The sequence below is a fragment of the Camelus ferus genome, chromosome 3 (genome assembly GCF_009834535.1).
Source record: "Camelus ferus isolate YT-003-E chromosome 3, BCGSAC_Cfer_1.0, whole genome shotgun sequence".
Lineage (NCBI taxonomy): Eukaryota > Metazoa > Chordata > Mammalia > Artiodactyla > Camelidae > Camelus > Camelus ferus.
The window spans coordinates 66,048,033-66,070,292 of record NC_045698.1 but is presented as its reverse complement, the minus strand read 5'-3'; the positions used below and the strand labels follow the sequence as shown (position 1 = coordinate 66,070,292).

Here is a 22,260-nt window from a genome sequence, read left to right as displayed (position 1 = left end):
CTTGTGTGGTTACGTTATCTTTAAGCGTCTTGTTGGTCTGCAGTCCGGTCAGGTTCATTTTCCCCTCTCTCGATGGAATCACTTAGCCTAAAGCAGGAGTTACTGTTTAGAAAAAAAACTCGCTCCTCCCATTAAATTACCACCCTTCTGTGAGAGCCGGGTCGCGTCCTTTGGGCAGCAGGTCCTGACGGATGAAAAATAAATGGCATAAAGTAGAGACCATTTACTGTCCGCCGGCTCATTCACATGACAGAATAACTTTATTTAAAAAGTGCTATGCTTTGTTCAATACTTTTTCTTACCTAGAAAATACCTAGAAAACGTTTTATTGCCTCATGTCGGTGAATATGGTCCTTTTCAATAGCAAGGACCTGTAGTATAAGCCGCGCATGCGCGAGCCGCCCGGCAGTTGTGAGGCGCGTGAGACGCGGAGCGCCGCTTTCCCTGTGCTGTTCTCGTCTAGTATAGCAGCCTTCAGGCCTGGGTCTGCGTCCGCCATGGGGAAGGTGAATGTGGCCAAGTTGCGTTACATGAGCCGGGATGACTTCAGGGTCCTCACCGCGGTAAGAGGTTCACCATTTCCCCTTGTCCTCTGTCCTTTTCCACCGCGCGTCCTCTTCCTGTTCCTCCGTTTGCTGGGAGCTGAGCGCGCTCCAGGCTTTGGTACGCAGCCGAGGTTGGGAATAAGGGAAAGAGGACCGGAGAGGCGGATTTTTCAAAAGCCTTTGTTCGGAAGCTTTTATCTCCCCACAAATAGAGCAAAAATCTCTAATCATTTCCTTTTTTTCTGCTCCCCTTCTCCGGAGTCACGCTCGAATCTGTGGCCTGGGAAGCTTCTCTGACCCTGGGGTTCGAATCAGCTGAGAAGGGTTTAAGACTCCTGAAGAGAATTGACAGCAGTGAGTTCCCTACTCACTGAGTCAGTCACATAACATTCTTACAGTTTTATTCAGTCAATACATGTATGTCGAGTTTTTAGTAACAGTTTTAAAGAATTTAACGGATACAGGAAAGACGACATCTTGGCAGGCAAATTATCATGAAGTAAACGATAAATAAGAGGGATAATATCAGATAATGTGTTATGAAAATGATAAAGAGAATAACGAAATAGAAACTATGCATCGTTGGGGCAGGTGGTATGAATACCATTTTACAATTGTGTAGTTAGAAAAGACTGAGTGCAAGAATCTTGTCTGTTGATTTTTGTAACCAAAGTTTTAAAGCCTTTTTAAAAAGTTGCTGGCACTTGGTAGGTATTGAATAAATACTTGTTAAGTAAAAGAAAGTATGGAGAGCTGGGTTAATAACTGAATGGGGATTGCCAGCCCAGTTAAATCCTTGGAAAGAATTGGAGGCAGAGGAAAGTGCAGTGGTAAGTGCAAAGGCCCTGAGATAGGAACAGTTTTTGAAGAATGAAAAAGCCATTGGGGCTGGAGCTTAGTGAGCAACAGGCTGAATAGTTGGAGTTGTTACTGGAAAAGGTGAGAACCAGATCATGTGCCATAGATAATAGAACCATGCAGGCTTGGTAAAGAATTTGTAATATATTCTAAGTATACAGGAACCACTGAATGTTCCTAAGCAGGAAAGTGACAAAAACTGTTTTTATGATCTTAGTCTTTTTAAAGCACAAAGATCAACACATAGATTATGCATTTGCAGAATAAAACAAATTTATTTAGGAGTTATTATCTCTTGCTTAAATAGGCTATACTTAAGGACTAAACCATCAGAAGCAAATTCAGTGTAAAATTTGGAAGACACTTTTTTTCCCCATCCTCCTATAGATTCTTAAATTCAGCTGAACTTTCTCTAAATACCAACTGTCACTTCTGAAAGATACATTCCTTCTCTGCTTCCTCAGCACATTCACTCATTCCTTAATGCTCTAACAAATAGGGGAGTCAAGAGAATGTTAGAGACTGGGAGAAACAGAACAAAGCATGGAAGATAAATTAAGTTTAAAGTGTGAGGTTTGGGTTGCAAGATTAAAACGATGCCAGATTTGTCTTCCAAAATTTTATTTCTGCAATACTTAAGTTATTTTTGAAGTTCACCGAGGAATGACCTACTTATTAAATATTTCAGTCTCAGTTGAGTCTCACCAGCTTTGATATCAGTGGCCACCTTTCCTTGACCCTCTTCCCTTTACTTCTCTGGTGCCTACACGTCAGTAATCATAATTTGGCTGCTCTTACCTTTCAGTGTGAACTCCCCTCAAATTCTGTCCCTCATCCCTCCTTTTTCATCCGTTATCTCTCACTTGCTGATCACATCCATTTCACGGCTTTATCTCTTATCTCTATCAAATAATTGACAGTTTTTTCCCTGTAGCTATGGCTGCATTCCTAAGTTATAGATTAGCCTTGCCAGTTTTCCTTAAACATCTTCATTTGATGTACCTTCCATGAAGGACCTTCCAACAACTCACACACAGTGTGCTCAAGTCAAATTTATCAACTTTGTCTACCCACTCACTCCTTTCTCAAACTCCATTAAAATAATGATAATAAATACTATTATTATTTTAAAATATTGTTATTATATCTTCTTGTTATTATTATATCTTATTGTTATCTTAAAACCTATTCTTTCTTTTTACTTGAACTTTGATTCTTCATTCTCTTTACCCTCCTACATCCAACGCCAGTCCCTTCCATACTAATTTCTAAAGATGCTTAATTCTTTCCTTCCATTACCATTACTTCTTCCCTGTTCTGGCCTGGACAGTTGTCTTAGTTCTTCAATACACTACCTCCAGTTTTTGCCTTCTCTAAACCACTTTGCATATTCCTGCTGGATTAATGTCCTTAAAACAGCTCAGTTTATGTATCTCCCTTGCCTAAACATCTTCGTGAGTTTTCCACTCTCCTCAGTATAAAAATCTAAAACTCCTTGGTCTATGTTTCAGGTCCTTCCATCTCTTACTCAGTAGCATTTTCCAAAATTTTTGTCTTTCTCTGGTAGATCTTGTCTGCTTTTTCTATATTCCTGCATTTCTCAAAGTCAATCTGAAGTGCTGCTTCTTCCTTGAAACTGATTCCCTCAGCTAGCAGTGTGGGTTTTCTGCCCCAAGCCACCTCTTTTTAAACACTTAACCATTTCTTACCTTGTAACAGAGTTAGATGTGTATACTTACTCCCACAATTAGATAATACATTCTCCAGAGTATTTTCATTTTTTTTCAATCCTTCACAGTGCCTCCATATGGTACTTTCTCATTAAATACCTTCTTAATAAATATCTGGAATACCTGTAGCTTTTAAGCACTCACAATTCATACTCTTGAAGTGCATATAATATAGTAGTAGAGAGAGAGAGAGAATATGAATATCAGTGATTGTATACCAAATTGTGATTAAAAATATGTCCAGAGAAGGTAATAATTGTGTCTCATAATTGGTTGGGTAACTGCATGGTCACAGAAGTTTGGAGGAGATGTTTAAGTTTTCAACAAGGTTTTGGTAGACAGTGGCTCTGTGTTGATTATGATTATGTGTTGATTTCTTCAATTTCAGGTTGAAATGGGCATGAAGAACCATGAAATCGTTCCCTGCAGTTTGGTTGCTTCTATAGCCAGCCTTAAACATGGTGGTTGTAACAAAGTTTTAAGAGAATTAGTGAAACACAAACTCATAGCTTGGGAGCGAACCAAAAGTAAGTATTTGAGGCACCATTTGTGATTTTCCATGTAACTGGCTTCCCCAGAACAGGTATTCTGAAAGGCAAATAGAAACTGCCAGACTAGGAAAGCACTAGACCTAGAACTGAGAACACTTCTACTATGAGCAGTTACAGGACCCACCCAGATCACAGAGACTAGAAAATAGTTTCTACCTCCTGATAGGGGATTAACAAGAGCAAGTAGATGGAGCCATTGTTACTACTATATTTGGAAAATACAGTCTGCCAAAGGACTCTGGCACATTACCTATCAAACTGTCTGTGGTGAGGGATGAATTTCCCATTTTTCACTTACAACAGATACATACGTTCATAAAATAACAATAAAAATAATTACTAAGAAAGTGACAAAATACAGGCACAAATTCCTCCTTATCAGGATTGAAGGCATAAAATAACTTAGATTGTTATATAAATTTTTGAACTTAACCACTTCATTTCAGTTCATGTATCTTGTCACAGACTAGTAACAAACATTTATAGACTGGTGTTAGTCTATGAGTTACACTTGAAGTAACACTGCTCTAGGAAAGAAATAAAAATAGCAAGAAATGCCAAACTCATAAGACTGGGTAGCCAGTGTCTTTCCAGCTAAGACTGCCCATGTTTAAATTCTTATGACTTGACTTGATATGACTTGATGGTACAGTGTAACTAAAATACGATCTTTCTCATTTGATTTTGTCTAGCTGTCCAGGGCTATCGATTGACAAATGCAGGCTATGATTACCTAGCTTTGAAAACACTTTCTTCTAGACAGGTGGTTGAGTCTGTTGGAAACCAGATGGGTGTTGGCAAAGAATCTGGTAAGTGCTCATAGTACTATTGAATGCATTTTCTTTGCTTTAGTTTATATTTACCCTTGAGAAAGGATTCATCTTTTAATTTTTCTATTTTTCTAACTAAACAGTAAATTGGAAAGTTGGTTGGAAGCAGCACAGGTTATTAAATTACCCTTTATTTAGTAGATTGTTGTTTTTTCATAAGTCTGTCACTAGAAGTTAAGTTATACCAAGAATTAGTTTTTCTCTAGTAAATGAAATCTTTGGCAAATATTTAATTTCTCTTATTTTAATATCTGATAAATCAGACATTTATAATAATTAAAGTAAGTAACACAAGGAAGTACTACAAACCACATTTTTCTATCACAGCAGTATGATCAAAAAGACAAAGCTAGGTATGTGTAGAATACAGGAAAAAAAATTCTAAAATAGCATTAACTTTTGTTTTTGTTTTCTATGTGTGGTAAAAATAAAGGACAGGGAATGATTTTCTTTATGCCATGCCCTCTTACACACTTTTTTATCCTATGTAGTTTATCCTGTATAGTTACATTATTTAAACTGAGAAAGCAAAGTTAAAATTAGAAGTAAAATAAACTATTGGGAAACCTATCCCAAAGGAGGTTGTTGTGGTATTGCACATGGTTTGTATGTCTACTGTATTAACATCCAGATTATGGTATGTATTTGATAAGTAACATTAGAGGCCTAAATACAGGAGTGTGTGTGTATAAAATGTGCAAAAAGGTAATAAAACACCTCTTTTGAGATACACTTCCTCTTAATTTTTTTGTCCAGTTTTTTTTAATTTTAAAAAGTTCCTTTTTTAATTTTTAAGAAGTTCATTACATGCAAAATGATAAAGTAGAAAAGAGGATACAATAAGAAGTGATTCTTAACTCCTAACCCAGGTCTCAGTCTCCTCTTATTATTTTCCAAAGCCATTACTATTTATTCATTTCTTACATATTTTAGAAATAGTCTATGTAATGTACTGAAGGTGTATGTATATACATTCTCATGTCATTTTAATCATAGGTGAAAGCAGACGGTACTTAAAATTCTATACCTTGACTTTTTTCGACTTGATGCATCCCTGACCTTTCATATCAGCAGAGTTGTCTTTCTCATAGTTGCAGAGTGTTACATTCCCAGAAATTAAATTACTAGAGCTAAAGTTATAGACATTTAAAATTTTGATATTACCACATTTCCCTCCAAAAAGTTTGTGCCAAAGCGTAATCCCACCAGTGTGAGAGAGAGGCTGTTTCTCGATAGGAATGTTATTATTGAAATTTCTCTTAAATAATTAGGTCATATTCTAAATGTCACTATTACAAATAACTTGCTTTGATAGTTAGAATATTTATGAGAAAGTCTGCTCTATTCTTATTATAGGATTATATTCTAACACCGAGTATTTTTTCATTGAAGCAGTTTAAGAACTGAACTTCACCTTGTCGAAAAGGAAGACATTAATCACTTCTCAAACATGTAGGACACTAAGCAACAATTAGATGTTTTCCCACTAACTTGAATTGAGTATTGAGAATCTTTGAATGCAATAACCTTAGACACATTGCATCCCTGTTTTCTCTTGTAGTAGACATTAATTTACGTCATCATTTTGGATTGTAATTAAAATAATTATACTGAATTGTAAGTATTCTGATTATTAGGAAAGATAAAATTTGATACAAATAAAATCAAAGTTAGAAAATTAGAATTGTTTCAACTTATTGGAATAAATGTATAATAATGTTCCTTTTAAAATTTTGGCTCTAGATATTTACATTGTTGCAAATGAAGAAGGGCAGCAATTTGCTTTAAAGCTTCACAGACTGGGAAGAACCTCCTTTCGAAATCTGAAAAACAAGCGTGATTACCATAAACACAGGCATAGCATGTCTTGGCTCTATTTATCTCGTCTGTCTGCCATGAAAGAATTTGCTTATATGAAGGTATTTTTTAAATAATTTTACATTCTTTAACCAAATAGTATGTACAGTGAAAAGGCTGTAGTGACCAGCATCAGTCTGTTGCCTCTACATCTCCCTTCCCCCTGTCCCAATCCTTACACAGTCACTTTTAACTGTTGACTATTTCTCTTACTTGTTTTTCTGGTGATTTCCTTCCACTAGAAGGTATTTTTAACACAAATGCATAAAGGACACTTGTATTCTACAATATTAACAAGGTAGAGTAGCCTGAAATAGTTAATGGTATAATTGCCTCACAAGTGTGTATGTGTGAATGTGTACCTATTCAGTGTATATAACTATACATATATCTATCTCTAATTGAAAACAACAGATAATTGCCCTCTGTAGAATCCTTAGTGTCTCAGATAAGTTGACTAGTATTTTTTTTTTCACATAATGGAAGAAATGTCAATTTATGAATTTGTATGTGTGTTAGAAATGGTAAAAATCTTTAACCTCTTACCTTCCAAATTATATTCAGCATAGATACATTAAATAGCTTTAATAGTAACAAATGAAATATCTTCGCTAATAATTTAAACAGAAAATAACATTGCATTTTTATTATTCTCTTCATTAGGATTTGTTATAACTTACCTTTCTAAAAGTTTGAATGATTAAAATCGCTCCATTGCATGACTAGTTGTTTCTTGGGAGTTTCAGTTTGGTGTTCTACCAGTAGGTTATTTTAATTCATATGCTTAGATTTTTAGTAATCATTAGGGAAGACTCCTCAAGGTAGTGGAAATCAGTGTGATATCGATATCATACATGCTATGTGTTTTTTGTCTTATGCCAATGATTTGTTTCCTACAATAGTCAATCAGTAAATAGGCAGTTTGGTAGGGCTTGTTCCACATTTTCCCCAAACTATAATTAGGTGTTTTCTTGGTGTATTTCTATGAAGGTACAGGAATAGAGCCTATTTGTGCATAAATATGCCTGTTAGATTTATTCTCTCTTTTCCTAAGAGAAACTAAGATTGAGCTATATAACTAAGGATTAAGCTACGGCACAAGGGCTAGACCACTATGACAATAGTTAAGGTTGTTATATGCTATTGAGCTGCCACGGTTTTGCCACGTTCAAAACCATGTGGATTTAGGGGCTCTGATTGGTGCGCACAGGCCTGGAACAGAAGCCAGGGGTTCGCAGCCCAGGGCTCCTGTGGCTAGTTGTCCCAGCCTCCTGGGACTTTGGCTTGCCCAGCTCCTGGCAAGGGTTGTCCAGGGATGCCGCTTGGCTGCCTTCTCTTTTTGGGGTGGGGGAGATAATTAGGTTTATTTATTTATTTTAAGAAGAGCTACTGGGGATTGAACCCAGAACCTCCCCAGGGACTTGAGCTATACTCTCCACCCTCAGCTGCTTTCCATGGGGAACTTACCCTGCTGAGCCTGCTGCCTGAATAGAATGGAACAGGACCCCCAGAGTTCTGTGAGAGGCCTGTTGGAGGCAGGGAGGGAAGGCAGGATGGAGCAGGTTGGGGGCACGGTGGGTAGGCAGCCCCAGGCACTAGGGACCTTGGTGCTGTAGCCCTTGAGGAGGCACGTTCCCTGGGGTGCACGGGAAATAGGGTGGTTGGGACATCTGTAAGTTATAGCTCCAGTCGAGCCCGTGTGGACTGAATGTTCCACAAACCGAGACCCTCTCGAATCAGGGCTGGGTAGGCACTGAGCCCAGAATGCTGAGTTGTCTGGATCCCCACAGTCCTTGGAGTGACATTGGGCTGGCTTTCTGTTTCCACTCCTTGGCCACTTGGAGGGGGAAGTAGCCAGGCTGACTCCTCCTTGCTTGGTAATTGAGGCTTTAGGTGCTCTGTCACCAAGTGGAATTAGCTTTTCTCTTTTGCAGTTCTGTCTGATTGTATTCTTGGACTGCATAGAAGTGTCAGAAATGAGTTCTGATGTGTGTAGCTGGAAAATTAAAGCTAACATTTAGCTGTATAAAAGAATTAATCTTTGCCTTCATTTACTGTGCAAGGTATCTGCAGTCAGTCTAGCAATTAGACTTTTATCTACATTATCTGATTTTCTTCAGACATTCCTTGAGTTTTTAAGACATGTTCAGCTAGTCTTCCATAGTCAGGAAAATTGCAATAGTAGGGAATGGATATGATCAGACTAAATAGATGTAGCAGTATAGGTGTTTTGAAACAAGATTACTGTGGGTTGGATGACTGAGAAGGGAGGAAATTGTGGCAACAAACTTACTTCAGTAAGTTTGATGAAGGGAGCATTTAGGTGAGAGTGTATGGTTAATATCTCATAGGTGATGTGCATTATATTTTATATGTATGAAAGAATGTGTATATATGAGGGGAAAAAATGTGCTTCAGTAGAAAACTTCACAGTCTAGATTCCACCTTGACAATACCTCTTGGATTATCTGATTCTAAGGAATGTACACAGCTGTGTAAACTGTAGATGACTAACGTCAATACTGAATAATTTTGTCTATGAACATGAAAACTCTGTCCTCTTAGAGGTTCAGTGGAAATTTTGCCTCATGTCCATTCATTTCAACATTCCTGATCTATTAATGTGTCTGATCTAGGGACTTTACCGTCTGCCTGGTTCCTTTGTGAGTTAAATAAAATCTTAAACCATGAAAAAGTAAATGTGGATTTAAAAATAAAAAATTTACAGCCAAACAAACAAAAATATTTAGGGAGTGGGAAGTAGTTCACCTCCTGTCCAAAGAAGGTAGGAAGTTGAGTAGACAGCCTCCCAAAATTAACCCTGTTAATAAGCATATATTGAGTATCAGCTGTGTGCTTACAACTGTATTTAGTAGGTTAGGGTGAAGGGTGGATACCAAAGGAGTAACAAATGCATTCTGTCCTAAAGTTGGGAAGATAACACGAACAGATAAACAACAGTTTAGAAGTCAAATTATATGTTGAGTTTAGAGAAACTTCTGTAGAGCAGAGTAATTGATGAAGGAGATTTCATAACTGAGTGGGAGTTGATTAGTCATGGAGTTGCATATGATTTGTCTATTAGGAAAAGACAGGAAGACAGTGTAATTAGAAGAGGAGCCAGTATGACAGACATGAATGTCAGTGTGAGCTCTTTGTGTATAGGTGACAGTCATTGTGGTGACTATCTTGATCACACTCCACTGAATGTTTATTATACGGAGTATTGGGTGAACTAGAACTGGGTAAGTGTATTAAAGAGAGTTTTAAAAACTAGGAAAAGTTCAGACTAAAATCAGTATTTACAGCCATTGTAGTTTTTTTTTTTTTTTTAATGGAGCGTTGACTTAAGCATCTTTGTTAGTACTGGTACACAGAATAAAGGTTTGTTGTGGTGGCATGAGCTGGAACCACTGTTGGTATGATCAGATATAAATGACAAAGGCCTGCTTAGAAATGGTGGCTTTCCAAATGGCAGAGGGCATAAATCTAAGATATTTTGAAGGCAGTAATAACAACGGGACTTTGTAAGTAATAGGATAGAAAAAGTTAAGTATAGGGGGAAAAATGGATTTATTGTTGGTAGGTAGTAACATTTGACTCAGACTACTACAGTGTTCCTATTTCTCACATATTTGTGGTCTGGAGAAAAAGATTAGTGTTCTGTAAGCTAAAATGCCTAATCTATCGGAGTACTTCATTTCCTCATACATCAAAAGACAGAATAGTTCCTCAATCATAATTTTGTTTCAATTTGAATTTTTTAAGCAATAAATGGCAGAAACTTACAAAATAGAAGAAGATATACATATCCTGAGATCCTATACTTCTTGAAGGCAGAGACATTTTCACACTCATTTTTGTAACCCTAGTAAATAACCCTAGTTATTTCTTAAGTGCCCAATAAATGAATGTTCTGTGAAGAAATGAGTTAAGTAAACTGATTTACAATTTTATGTATAGCCCATTCTGTGTTGTAAATAAGCCATACATAAATAATCACGTGTTAGCTGTTATTTTGTAAAGGCTTATACATTTTTCTTCTTGTTGTGGACAGATACATTTACTTCTATTGTTACCTAAAAATTAATGACCTCCTCATTTGTTTTTACCTGTTTTCCTGTTTTAGGCATTGTATGAAAGGAAATTTCCAGTTCCAAAGCCAGTTGATTATAATCGCCATGCAGTGGTCATGGAACTCATAAATGGCTATCCTCTGTAAGTAGGTGTTATTCTTGAAACCTCGAGTCCTAAAAAATAATTGTAAGTTTTAGTTTTTTAAAAAGTTTTTTTTCAGTAAGTGGAATATTACTTCTGGGAGGTTGGAAATTAACATGAAGCAGCAAACTTAAAGGCAAATTGAAAATTCAGTTTCATTCTGACAGTATGTTTTTTGTAATCTTTGTGATTAACGGTCTAGTAGTATGTGCCAAGCACTGTTCTAAGCTCCACAGTAAACAAAACGAAGTCCCTGCCCTCATAGAGCTAGCTTTCTGATGGAAGGAGAAGTGCATTAAATAGCTAAACAAGGAAATTTATGATACATCAGATGGTAGTAGATGCTGTGGATGAAAATAAAGCATGGAGCAAGGGTCGCAGGAAGTACTGAGGTAGGTGTAGGAGGCTACTGTTTTACATGGGGTGATCAGGGAAAGTCTCATTGATAAGGGGATTTTTGAGCAGAGTCCTAAGAGAAGTGAGAGAGGGAATCATGCAGATATCTAAGAACATTCCAGACAGGGGCAAGAGCAAGTACGTAAGTCCTGGAATGGGAGCATGCCTTCATGTTCAGGTACAGTGAGGAGGCCATTGTGGCTGGAGCTGAGTGAGTAGGGGAGAAATTGTAAGTAATGACATCAGTGAGGCAGCAGGCAACCAGATCGTGTAGGGTTTGTAGGCCATTGCAAAGGTGTTTTATTTATTTATCTGTTTGTTTGTTTACTTATTTTGTGGAGGGGATATATTTGACAGATAACTGTAAATTTAATGTTACACATTTATGTATGTGTAATGTGATTGCCATTGTAGCAATAGCACAAGGACGTTTATTTTGATTGAGACAGGAAGCCATTGGAAGATTTCAGATTAAAAAGACACATGATTTGACTAATGTTTAATGTTACTCTGGCTGTGGCTGCTGTATTGCAAATAGACTGAAAGACTAGGATAGGATTAAGAAGAAAAATTAGGAGATTGTTATAATAATCCAGACAAGAGGTGATTTTAGATTAGATCAGAATGGTAGGTGTGAAGTTGATGAAAAGTCAGATTCTGGATATGTTTTACAGTTGGGGCGTACATGATTTGTTTGGGATTGGATATTATTATGAAGGAAGGAGCAGAGGAGGATAATACCAAGGTTTGCGGCTTGAATAATGAATTAATTGGAGGGATAAAGTTGCCATTTACAGAAATGGGAAAGACTGCAGGAGGACAGTTTAGAGTTGGAGGGGGAGGCAGAATCAGAGGTTCTATTTGGGACATGGTAAGTTTGAGATGCCTAGAAGTTCAGAGAAGTCTAGATTGAAGTTGGTGTATGAGCCTGGATGAGATCACCAAGGATGGTTAATACAATAGGTTTTAAGATTAACCTTTGAGGAGCCCCAAATTTACAGTTCAGGAAAAAAATTGAAGAACTAGCCAAAAAGACTAGGAAGGAATGATCAGTGCAGAAAGAAGACAGCTTGAAGAGTTGGTGCACCAAGAATCAAGTGAAGAGAGTGTTTCAAGCAGAGGGTGGAGGTTAACTGACAGACCAGATATGATGGAGATTGAGAACTGATCATTGGATTTAGTAACATGGAAGTCATTGGTAGTCTTGACAAGTTATTTCATTGGAACAAGGAGGATGAAAGCCTGTTTGAAATGGGTTCACAAGGGTGAGAGGGAAAAAATGGGAGAAGGAACATGTAGAGGAATTTAAAGAAGATTGAAGAAAGGATATGGTAGTGGAAAGAAGATACAGAATAGAGATGGGCTGTGGCGTTTTGTTTTGTTTTGTTTTGTTTTTTAAGAGCTGTTATATCATATCTGTATGCTGATAGGAATGAAGAGAAAGCTGCTAGGGAGACATGGAATGGAAATAATATTTATATATAAATACACACATACTTGCTTTCATTAAAATGATAAATGAGTGCCCGTTTTCATACTTGAAATACTTTCAGATGTCAGATACATCATATTGAAGATCCTGCATCCGTATATGATGAAGCTATGGAACTAATTGTTAAACTTGCAAATCATGGACTAATTCATGGAGATTTCAATGAATTCAATCTCATTTTGGATAAAGATGACCACATCACCATGATTGATTTTCCACAAATGGTTTCAACATCTCATCCCAATGCTGAGTGGTATATTCGGGATGTGGGTGTGTTTATGTGTGGTGCAGTCATTTTTTTAGTCATAATTTTTCAGCTTTGTAATACTGCCATTTGGGTCAATAACAGGTTTAAAGTGACTGATAAAAATCTAAAAATTGGGGGGTTTATTAAAAGATATCAAACTACTAGGATTTTCTCCCTAAGAAATTTTCTTATTCCTCAGTATTTTAAAGTGGGGAAAAAATGTCCTTTGATCCTGTTTTTAAAACCTATTCACTAAATTTATGCTGTATATTAGGAATCTGAAGAAACTGCCTACTTTTATAAATCATCTAAAGATTTTGAATTACTCTTGTAATCTGACAGACTTTTGAAAGTCAAACTTTCTTAGCAGTGGAGCTCTATTCAAACTAACTTTTAGGTGGAAGCCCAGTTTTTAAAACAAATAAAAGCTTGCTCAGAAGAAGTAGGGACATGAAGGGGGGAGCCCTAGAACCCCATCCTCTCTGCCCTTTTCTCTCTGCTCCCTGGTTGTCTCCAAGAGAGTTCATGAAGCATAATTTAATAATTTCTTATGGCTTTAGTAAAAGTTGTGGTTTTGTACAGACTCAGTTGCCAGAACAATAATATCTCTCATGTCATTTTTAGCTTTTGTTTTAAGAGAAAGGAATTCACATAAAACTTCATCCCTGAGACAGGACTGGATCACTTTATATACTGTGGTAGTCTTATTTCTCACATTTCTTAACCATTTAAACCATCCAGGTTGTGAGATATGATTGGATTATTTTCCTTTATGTGTTTGTATTCTATGATGCAATTGAGCTAAATAATTAAATTAAGGTTGAGAATTGTTTTCTCCTGTTCCAAGTTGATAATATGAAAAAATTTCTCTTTTTCCTCAAAGATAATAACCATTATCACTGATATAATAGATTATATTCATTCTTGCAAAGTTTGAGCTTTCTTGGTGATTTTAATTAGAAGATGTTTATACTTATTCTAGGGGAAAAATGTCTTTTAAAAATGAATTTAAGGAATATTTCCAAACAAACAATACTAGTAAGTTAATGCCTGGCACTTGGGTGGTTAATATATCTTTGGATGATGACTAATTACCTCTTTTATTAATGTGGAGTAATATAGTCATAAAATAAAGGAATATCTAGGAACCACCAGAATTAGAGAAGGAAACAATGGCACAATATGACATTCTAAGTTTAAGCTGCATTATCCTATAGGGAGACATTGTGATTTACCTTGAAATTTTATGGACAAGTACTTGGGTAAAGGAGTTGTACTAAACACTAGAGATTAAAATACAAATAATACCTATCTCTGCTTTTGAAGAAGTTACTATCTAATAGGTGAGACATAAAGATATGTAAAAAGATAATTTTAAAATAATTTGAGGTTTTTCCCAGGGTACCCTAAGAGGAAAGAATAGTGGCATTGTCTTCCTACTTCCAAACTTTATCTTTCTCTAAAATAGTTTCGTTAAAATTCAAGGAGAGAGTCAATTCCATGTCATCCGGTCTGTTAATTCTCCCTCTCTGAAAACCTAGAGAATTCAATCTATTCTTGCTACCTTATCGTAGCTTAAAAAGAAACCTCATATTCAGAGATTCTTCCTCTCCTGGTCCAGATTAACATGTCTTCAGATCACTATAAACCACAGTATTATTTTTCTCTTTTAGATATTTATTGCATATCAGCTGATGGGTATTAAACATAGATAAACATAACATTCATTAGTCCCCATACTTTTTCTAAAGAGTCATTAGTCTATTTTTATCTTAAGCTTTCCCAGTTGACTACAGGTTCTAGTGGACATAGCTGATGAAAAGTATAACCAGATACACTGGAAACTAAACAGGAAAACTGGAAATGTGCCTGCAAACTACAGGCCCTTAGGTCTTTTTTGGGGATTTGTGCTTTTCATTTCTTCCTATGTCTGTCATAGTATGAGAAAATTTGAGTTTTCTAACCATAGGAACTGTATGCTATTGACAGTTTATATTCCTTGTTAGTTCCTCTGCTTTTATTTAGTTTTGGAAACACACTGGCAACTTATTTGTTTTTTTGGAGTTACATTTACTTCTCTTTTGTGTAGGAGTAGGATTGTCATAATAAGGTGTTGTCATTGGCTAATAAAGAAAAAGTTGAGTAACAAAAGCTATATAAAAAATGTTTCTTGCTTTTGCAGGTATTTTGATAGAGATGTTAAATGCATTAGAGATTTCTTCATGAAACGTTTCAGCTATGACAGTGAGCTTTTTCCAACCTTAAGTGATATCAGGTTTGTATACTATATTGCTTAAAATAATAGAGTTCTGTTTAAATGCCAGATTTATTTCATTCTAGAAGTTAACACTTTCATCTAAAAAAATTTCAAGTAGTGACCTTTGACACATAACCATTGTTGAGTATCATTGCTGTATGGTATATAAGTGAACTTAAACACTAGATAATGCCTGCCCATGGTCCATTAACATTACTGAATTTGGTAGAGAAACATGCCTAGTTTCTAATAAATTCAGAAACATTTATTCAATATAGGATGCTGTGTAAATAACCCATTTTTAAGAATCAAATGTTGATCAGAATTAGTGTTTTTTCTTTACTCACTATAGGAGCTGTCTTTAATTGATTCATGGAGCATAATTACACATACATCCTCAAAGCCAAATTTTCTCATTTTATATTCTTAGTTAAGATACTGTTTTCTGATTTGGGACGATTGACTTAACCTAAAGAAAAAAAATGTTTAGCCCTCTTAAAATAAAAGTTAATTTATATCAACTGAAGTTTCTAAAACTGTTTTTACTAATATCTTTTGCTTTTCACAGCTATTTCATTCTTAAGTGACAGCAAGCATATGTGTTTTTCATTTGTATTCTTAAATGATTTAAGTATTACATTTTAGGCAGAGAAAATCCTTTAAAATATATAAACTGTTAAACTCACTTGAGAACCATAATTTATCAGAATAATAACTATTTATCCATGTCAGATGGATTTTTTTTCCTCTCTAAATGCTTGATGTTCTTTTTTTCATAGGAGGGAGGACTCTCTTGATGTAGAGGTTTCTGCCAGTGGCTACACAAAGGAAATGCAGGCAGATGATGAACTGCTTCATCCAGTAGGTCCAGATGATAAAAATATTGAAACTGAGGAGGAATCTGAATTCTCATTTTCTGATGAAGAGGTGTCAGAAAAAGCGAAGGATTGTAGGTCAGAGAATGAAAGTGGACTGAACACTATAGATGATTGCTATTGCGGATCATCTGGAGACCTTGAGCAAATAAAGGAAGACAGTTTGTCAGAGGAGAGTGCTAATCCACACAGTTTTGAAATGACTGAATTCAGTCAAGCTTTAGAAGAAGTAAAAAGGCAGATTGTTGAAAACAATTCTATAACTGAGTTTTCTGGGGAGGCTAAAAATGACACCAGGCAAGATGGTCAAGGAGGAATCCCCATGGGCTCTGAGGAGGATGAAGATGAGTGCCCGCATCTGATTGCCTTGTCATCATTAAACAAAGAATTCCGACCTTTCAGGTAGATTTCTGTTGATTAGTTTTCTACTTTAATTTAAAGACCTATGCTTTTGATTCTGGTAAATGTTGTTTTCATATGGGGTGACAGCTGTATTCTGTACCATTGTATGCAAAACAAAAGCAAATAACTTTTGTTTTTAAAATTTAAGTTACCCTCAGCATTTGACGTGATCCCATATAGCCTACTGATTTAATTTTATGCAGTTCTGCTTTAAAATACAAACTGGTTACTTTCAAATATTTAATACGTATCTCTTGATAAGTTAATCAGATTTTAAATGGGTACATTTTTTGTATATTTTTACAATTATTCATCTTATGTATGTTTGATTAATGTTTAGTTCAATAAACATGTAGTAAATGTTCTCTTAATATATCTGCTTGCAGTGAATTTTCTCTGGTACTTTGTTCCTTATTTGTTTATGTACAGTTAAAATTAATGTATCACTTTTCTTTTAAGAATTTTTTTCAAATATTAATGAATCAGGCTTAGCTTAGACTTGCAAAAGATCTAAAATTCCATTTTTGGATTTAGAATAACTTATCCAGAATCAAACAACTGTAGTTTAATGAAAGATGGTTTGATTTCTTTCAAAGTAGTAATAGGACAAAAATATTCAACAATACTTTTATTAGTCATTTGTCAATGCATATTTTTATATCCTAAGGCAGCCTTTATCTTTATAGCTTTATTGTGAAGCCAAACATGAGAATTTTGTTCCTTTTCCATATAACTGTATCTTGAGACTCAGGGCTATTACCACTTGAATACTAAACATGTAAAATTAAAATTAAGGATGGCAGTGGCTTGTGATGTTGAGTAAGTAATAGAAGAAACTACATAGCTTAAATAATTTTCTCAGCACAAACTAATTCTCAGTCTTGAACGCATGTTGGGCAAAATTTTTTGTTATTCAAAGTGGAAGCAACAGATGGTGCTGAAAAATACTGCCTATAAGGAGTTAATATTGTCTGAATTTCCTATACATTGTATACATTAAAACTTTGAATAATGTGTAGAACAAGTTAGTTTCCATCGTTGCAGTTTTTCTACCCATAGAATACTGTCTCTGTTCTCATTACATCTACTGAAAAGTCAGGGATGTGTTCCAAGGATTTAGATTGTGAGAGGTAGCTTTGTTTCTAGTTCACTGAAAGAAGAGGAGAACATAAGTGGAAAGGAGACAAATGAATTGTGGGAAAGTGATAATAAATTTTGATGGCTGAAGCATTCTACCCTTTTGAAATCTTGATAGTGACTATCAGAAAGCTAAAAATGAAAACTGTTAATATATTGGGCTGAATTGTGGGTAACTTTACTTCTACCCTCATAAATTTTAAACCATCATGTAAGGAATGATGTAGATTAATCGAGCATATTTAACTATTAAAAATTAACTAGGTAAATTTTGATTTCTGTTTTAATTTTAGAGACGAAGAAAATATGGAAGATACTAAACAATACTAGAGCAAGAACTCTGAGTGTTACTTCCGCGAGCAGTATTTTAAGCTGTTCAACAATTCCTCCGGTAACTATTTATTCAATGTTTTCCAAATGTTTATTAGGTCACTACCATAACAGGTTACTGAACTCAGGCACTGTGAGAATTACATGATGTACAAGACCACCTTGGCCATTTAGACTGCACATGTTAACAGTGTGAAATTGTAAGACATACAAATTTAGTAAAAAAGAGGGTTTGTTTTTAGCTGAAATGATCAGAGATTTCAGGGAAAGTGCTGCATGTAAATTAGCTTGAACTTGAAGGATTAAAAAAAATCATAGAAATTTAGGTCCCGGGGGACATTAAAAATTCTCATGTGGTCTCATCCCTACATTTTATCAGTTAGAACATTGAGACCCAGACAAGTTATATGACTTTGCTGAAGGTGCCTCAGCTAGTGACAGCACTGAAACTGGTAAGTGAAGATGCTCATGCTTCACTGGCTAGCTTGTTCTTAAATTTTGAAAGAGAAAAATAGGTAATGTAAAACTTCTGGGATCTCAAGCTTTTGTTGGACATTTAGCAGCAATGTCCAAAAGAAATTGCATAAGGGACATTTTCTGGACAGGATAATGAACACGTAGTCCATTTCCTACTGAGAAGCTTTTCTGCCTACCAGCCTTCTCTAGGGGCTACCCAGGAGGAAGAATCAGTTTGTTTCCTTTGTAGATTTTAAGCAGAGACATAAAATTACATAACTGGTGTATTGTGTGTTTTTCCTTCTGGCTAAAAGTACTAAGTTGAATAATACCATTGAAACTAGTTTTTAGTGATAACTTTACTTAAAATGAGCAAGAGAAGGAAAACAGTTTAGAAGGTAGAAGGGAGGAAATAAAATTATTGGAAAGTGAATTCAAAAGAAAAGAACTTTTTTTCCCTGAACTTCTCATTTTTAAAGTTCATATATATTGTTAATAAGTTAAAAATGTATGCTCTGTGGTGGGTAATAGGGGACATTTGCAAAGTTAAATCAGAACTATCAAATAAGCTAAAAATAACAGTACTGTGTTTTGTAATATAGTGCATTCTTAGTAATTCTGGGGTTTTTACTCAATAATAGAAAGATTAGAACTTGTCAGACAAAGAATAAAATTCTATAAATGCACTGATTTTATATACTCTTTTCTCATGGCCTCATAACTTACCTGATTTTGTGGACATAAAATTTAAATCTGTGAAATCTTTGAAACATCTGTTAATTATGATAAGTGAGATCTCCAATGAAGTATTATCACCCATCTTTATTAAGAATTTCTCACATTTTATGATTGCCTGTCCACTCTTGGCTTTGGTATTTTCTGTACTTACTGAGATTTATTTACCCTCCTTTCTTTGATTTCTCAGATTCAAAACATAAGTGCTTTTATATCTAATTACAGTGGTACAAAATTGGCAGTTACATCTAAAGAAAAGTTGGATTGCTAACTCCTGCTATTTCCTCAAATTCTAGGTGATGCTCTCTATTGTATATAAGGATGGTGACTGTAACATTGTCTTTTGGTTTTGATTTATCCTTTTTAATTTACAGCTAACAGCAGAAACTTTTTAAAATGGAATCAAGCCTATAATGACTTGCATTATAAAATACAAATCTACCTTTAGTCTAAGGGGAAAAAAGATCTTTTTAGCCTAGCTTGATCAAAAAGATTTCCCTCTTATCATTGGAAAGAAATTGACCATATTAACTTCACATTCTTTTGGAAATTTGGTCACATTGTTATTCTTGAGATCATATTCCATTTTGTTAAAAGGTTAGGAGAAAACAAACTGTTTATTACCTTTATTAATTTGATGATTGTTGCTTTTGTGTCTGCAAAAGTGTTCTTTAAAATCAAAATTGTTTTCCTCTTTAAAATACTTCTGTAGATCCCTATTTGTTGGCAAAGTTGCCATTTACAAGCCATATTTTTTTCTAGTATGTAACAATTAAATTATAATTAACCTTTAAGGTATGTTGTTTTTAAATAAATATATACACGGCCACCATCAACAACAACAAAACATCAATAAAGTACATGATTTTTATATGTACTCCCTGAAATAATACACAAGTACAGTTGACCCTTGAACAACCCAGGTTTGAACTATGTGGATTCACTTATATGCAGATTTTTTTCAATAGTAAATGCTACAGTACTACACGATCTGCAGTTGCTTGAGTCCGCAGCTGCAGAGGAACCTCTGATGTGATATATATGGCTGACTGTAAATTATACTCAGATTTTTTATTGCGCAGCCTATTGGTGCCCATAACACCCTCATTGTTCAAGGGTCAGCTGCATTTCCCACTTTATCATTTTTTTAAAAATAGACTAATGTGGATTTTCCCTCCTTTTTCTAACATGAAAATTACGTAGGACTTGTAAATTGTTATGGATTAGGAGGAAGTACATGCATAGTAATCTATTATTTCCTAACTTTCTTTAGATTCTTGATAAGATTATTTTGTGGTCTTATTGAAGTAAAGAACCAAGGGGAAATTCATGTAAAATATTTAGAAAAGAGATTGATTTTTATTTTCTTGGAACTATTCTGGAGGCCTCTGTCGAACTCCTCTAGTTAAATGTGGTGCATGCTCTACTGTTGCCCTAGTCTCCTTTCCTTGTTCCATCTCTTTTTTTTCTTACCTTGTTTACTTCTTTATCTGGTAGTATGGATTTTAATAATTACTTGGGTGAATTTGGTAGGGGACTTTTTATTACAAAAAAGCTCTTTTTATCCTGTCCTCACACTTGATTGTGAATTTAAATATTAGAGTTGTGATTTGGAAATAATTTTCCTTCAGAATTCTGAAGGTATTGCACTGTTGTCTTTGTGGTAGTTAAGGTGATACTGTTATGATTAAAGATTCTGGTCTCTTGCTGGAGTCAGGAGGCTGTAATAGTTGCATGGCTTCCTGAGCTAGAGAAGGTTCCTAGAGGCCAGTCACTCCTATGTTAAACTTTCAATCCTAATGCTTTCAGTTCTGAAACTTCTGGAATACCATCCAGGTCCTTCTAATACTCTGGCCTTCCTGGAACTGGATCTTGTGAGGGTATCAGCCTCTGCAGGAACTTGAATTCTGATTCTTCTGTTTCCCTTTCTTTTCTCTTATATTTCCTCCCATCAAGAATAATTAGACTAAAGTTAAGAGGGATAACTTGTTAAAGCCTGTCCTGTCTTCCTAACTATGTAAAATAATCCAAAGCCTGCATTTAACTCATCTCATCCAGAGTTTTATTTTATACATATACGGTCCAAGAAACTAGTTTTTATAGACCCTTTTTACCTTTCAAATCCATTAATTTTTAATTATTTTTAACTTGACAGATTGTTAATAAATGATTCTTTGTGCCTCGCATAAGGTGGAGCATATTAAGAGACATTCTTGCTTCAGCCTTTTCAGTGTTTTCAGTTTAGTGTTTAACTTCTCTTTTTTCAGGAGACAAGTTGGATGATGCAGGTTATATACAATTGAATAATAGCTGAAGTACTTCAGAGGGAAAAAAAAGTTATTGTGAATGGAATGTGCAGATTTTTTTCCTTACAAGTCATGTGACATTGACAGCCTTAAGTGATAAGAATTTATGATTATTCACCATGTGAAAACAAGCTGTTTCTCCCATGAAGTGTATGAGGACTTTTCCATGGCTAACTGCTGCCATCAGGTCATTTCTACACCTAAAGTTATGAAGGCACTCTTGAATATATTTTGACCAGTAGAAAATGCTTTCAAACATAATTTTCCATTACAAATCCATGCCTACTTTTACCTAGAAAGCAAAGAAATAAGCAGGAGTTTGTTTGTTTGTTTTAAATCTTGCTGGGTTTTGCTTTTGGGGTTTTTTCGCGTTTTGGTTGGTTGGTTGGTTGACTAGTTTTTCCCAGTTTTCCTGATAGACACTAGGTGGTGCTATGATGATTTGTTATTCAGAGAATTGTGGCAGTGTACTCCTTTTGCTATAATCTCTATTTCTATTAGGAATTTAATTCCACATTTTCTATAACAGTTTAGTGTTTTATTTTATTGCTTGTACATTTAGTACTGTCAGTGTTTGGAATCTTTAAAACTCATGCTTTTAACAGAAATTTGAGGAATATTATCACTGTAGATCTTTCTTTCATTGAATATTTACTCCTTATCAGAATGGTTAGTTATCTGTGATACTAATTCATGAAATCTTTCCAGGAATTGGTGAAACAGAAGGTGAAACGTCAATTGACAAAACAGCAAAAATCAGCTGTGAGACGTCGATTGCAGAAAGGAGAAGCAAATATATTTACCAAGCAACGGAGAGAAAACATGCAAAATATTAAATCAAGTTTGGAAGCAGCTAGCTTTTGGGGAGAATAATCTATATAAGATCTTGAAAGTTTTCCAAAAAGTTACTATGTCCATTTTTTAGCCACCTTTAGTATTTTTTTGGACCAAGGCAGATATACATAAATAGATAAAATAAACCCTCTTTCATTGATAAATTTGACTCATTCAATACATGTCTTCTAAAGAATAACTATG

At 35.2% G+C, this 22,260-nt stretch overlaps 1 protein-coding gene across 1 annotated transcript; it reads left to right on the top strand.

The window, feature by feature from the left end:
* The first annotated feature begins 388 nt into the window (after positions 1-388).
* On the top strand, positions 389-22,220 carry RIOK2 (RIO kinase 2). The gene is given in 11 exon segments (XM_006194493.2): positions 389-563; positions 3,522-3,660; positions 4,377-4,493; positions 6,258-6,433; positions 10,501-10,589; positions 12,539-12,730; positions 14,907-14,999; positions 15,761-16,258; positions 17,689-17,722; positions 17,724-17,786; positions 21,931-22,220. Coding segments are annotated over 11 exon segments (1,740 nt in total). The 5' UTR covers position 389; the 3' UTR covers positions 22,096-22,220.
* Positions 22,221-22,260: the final 40 nt, after the last annotated feature.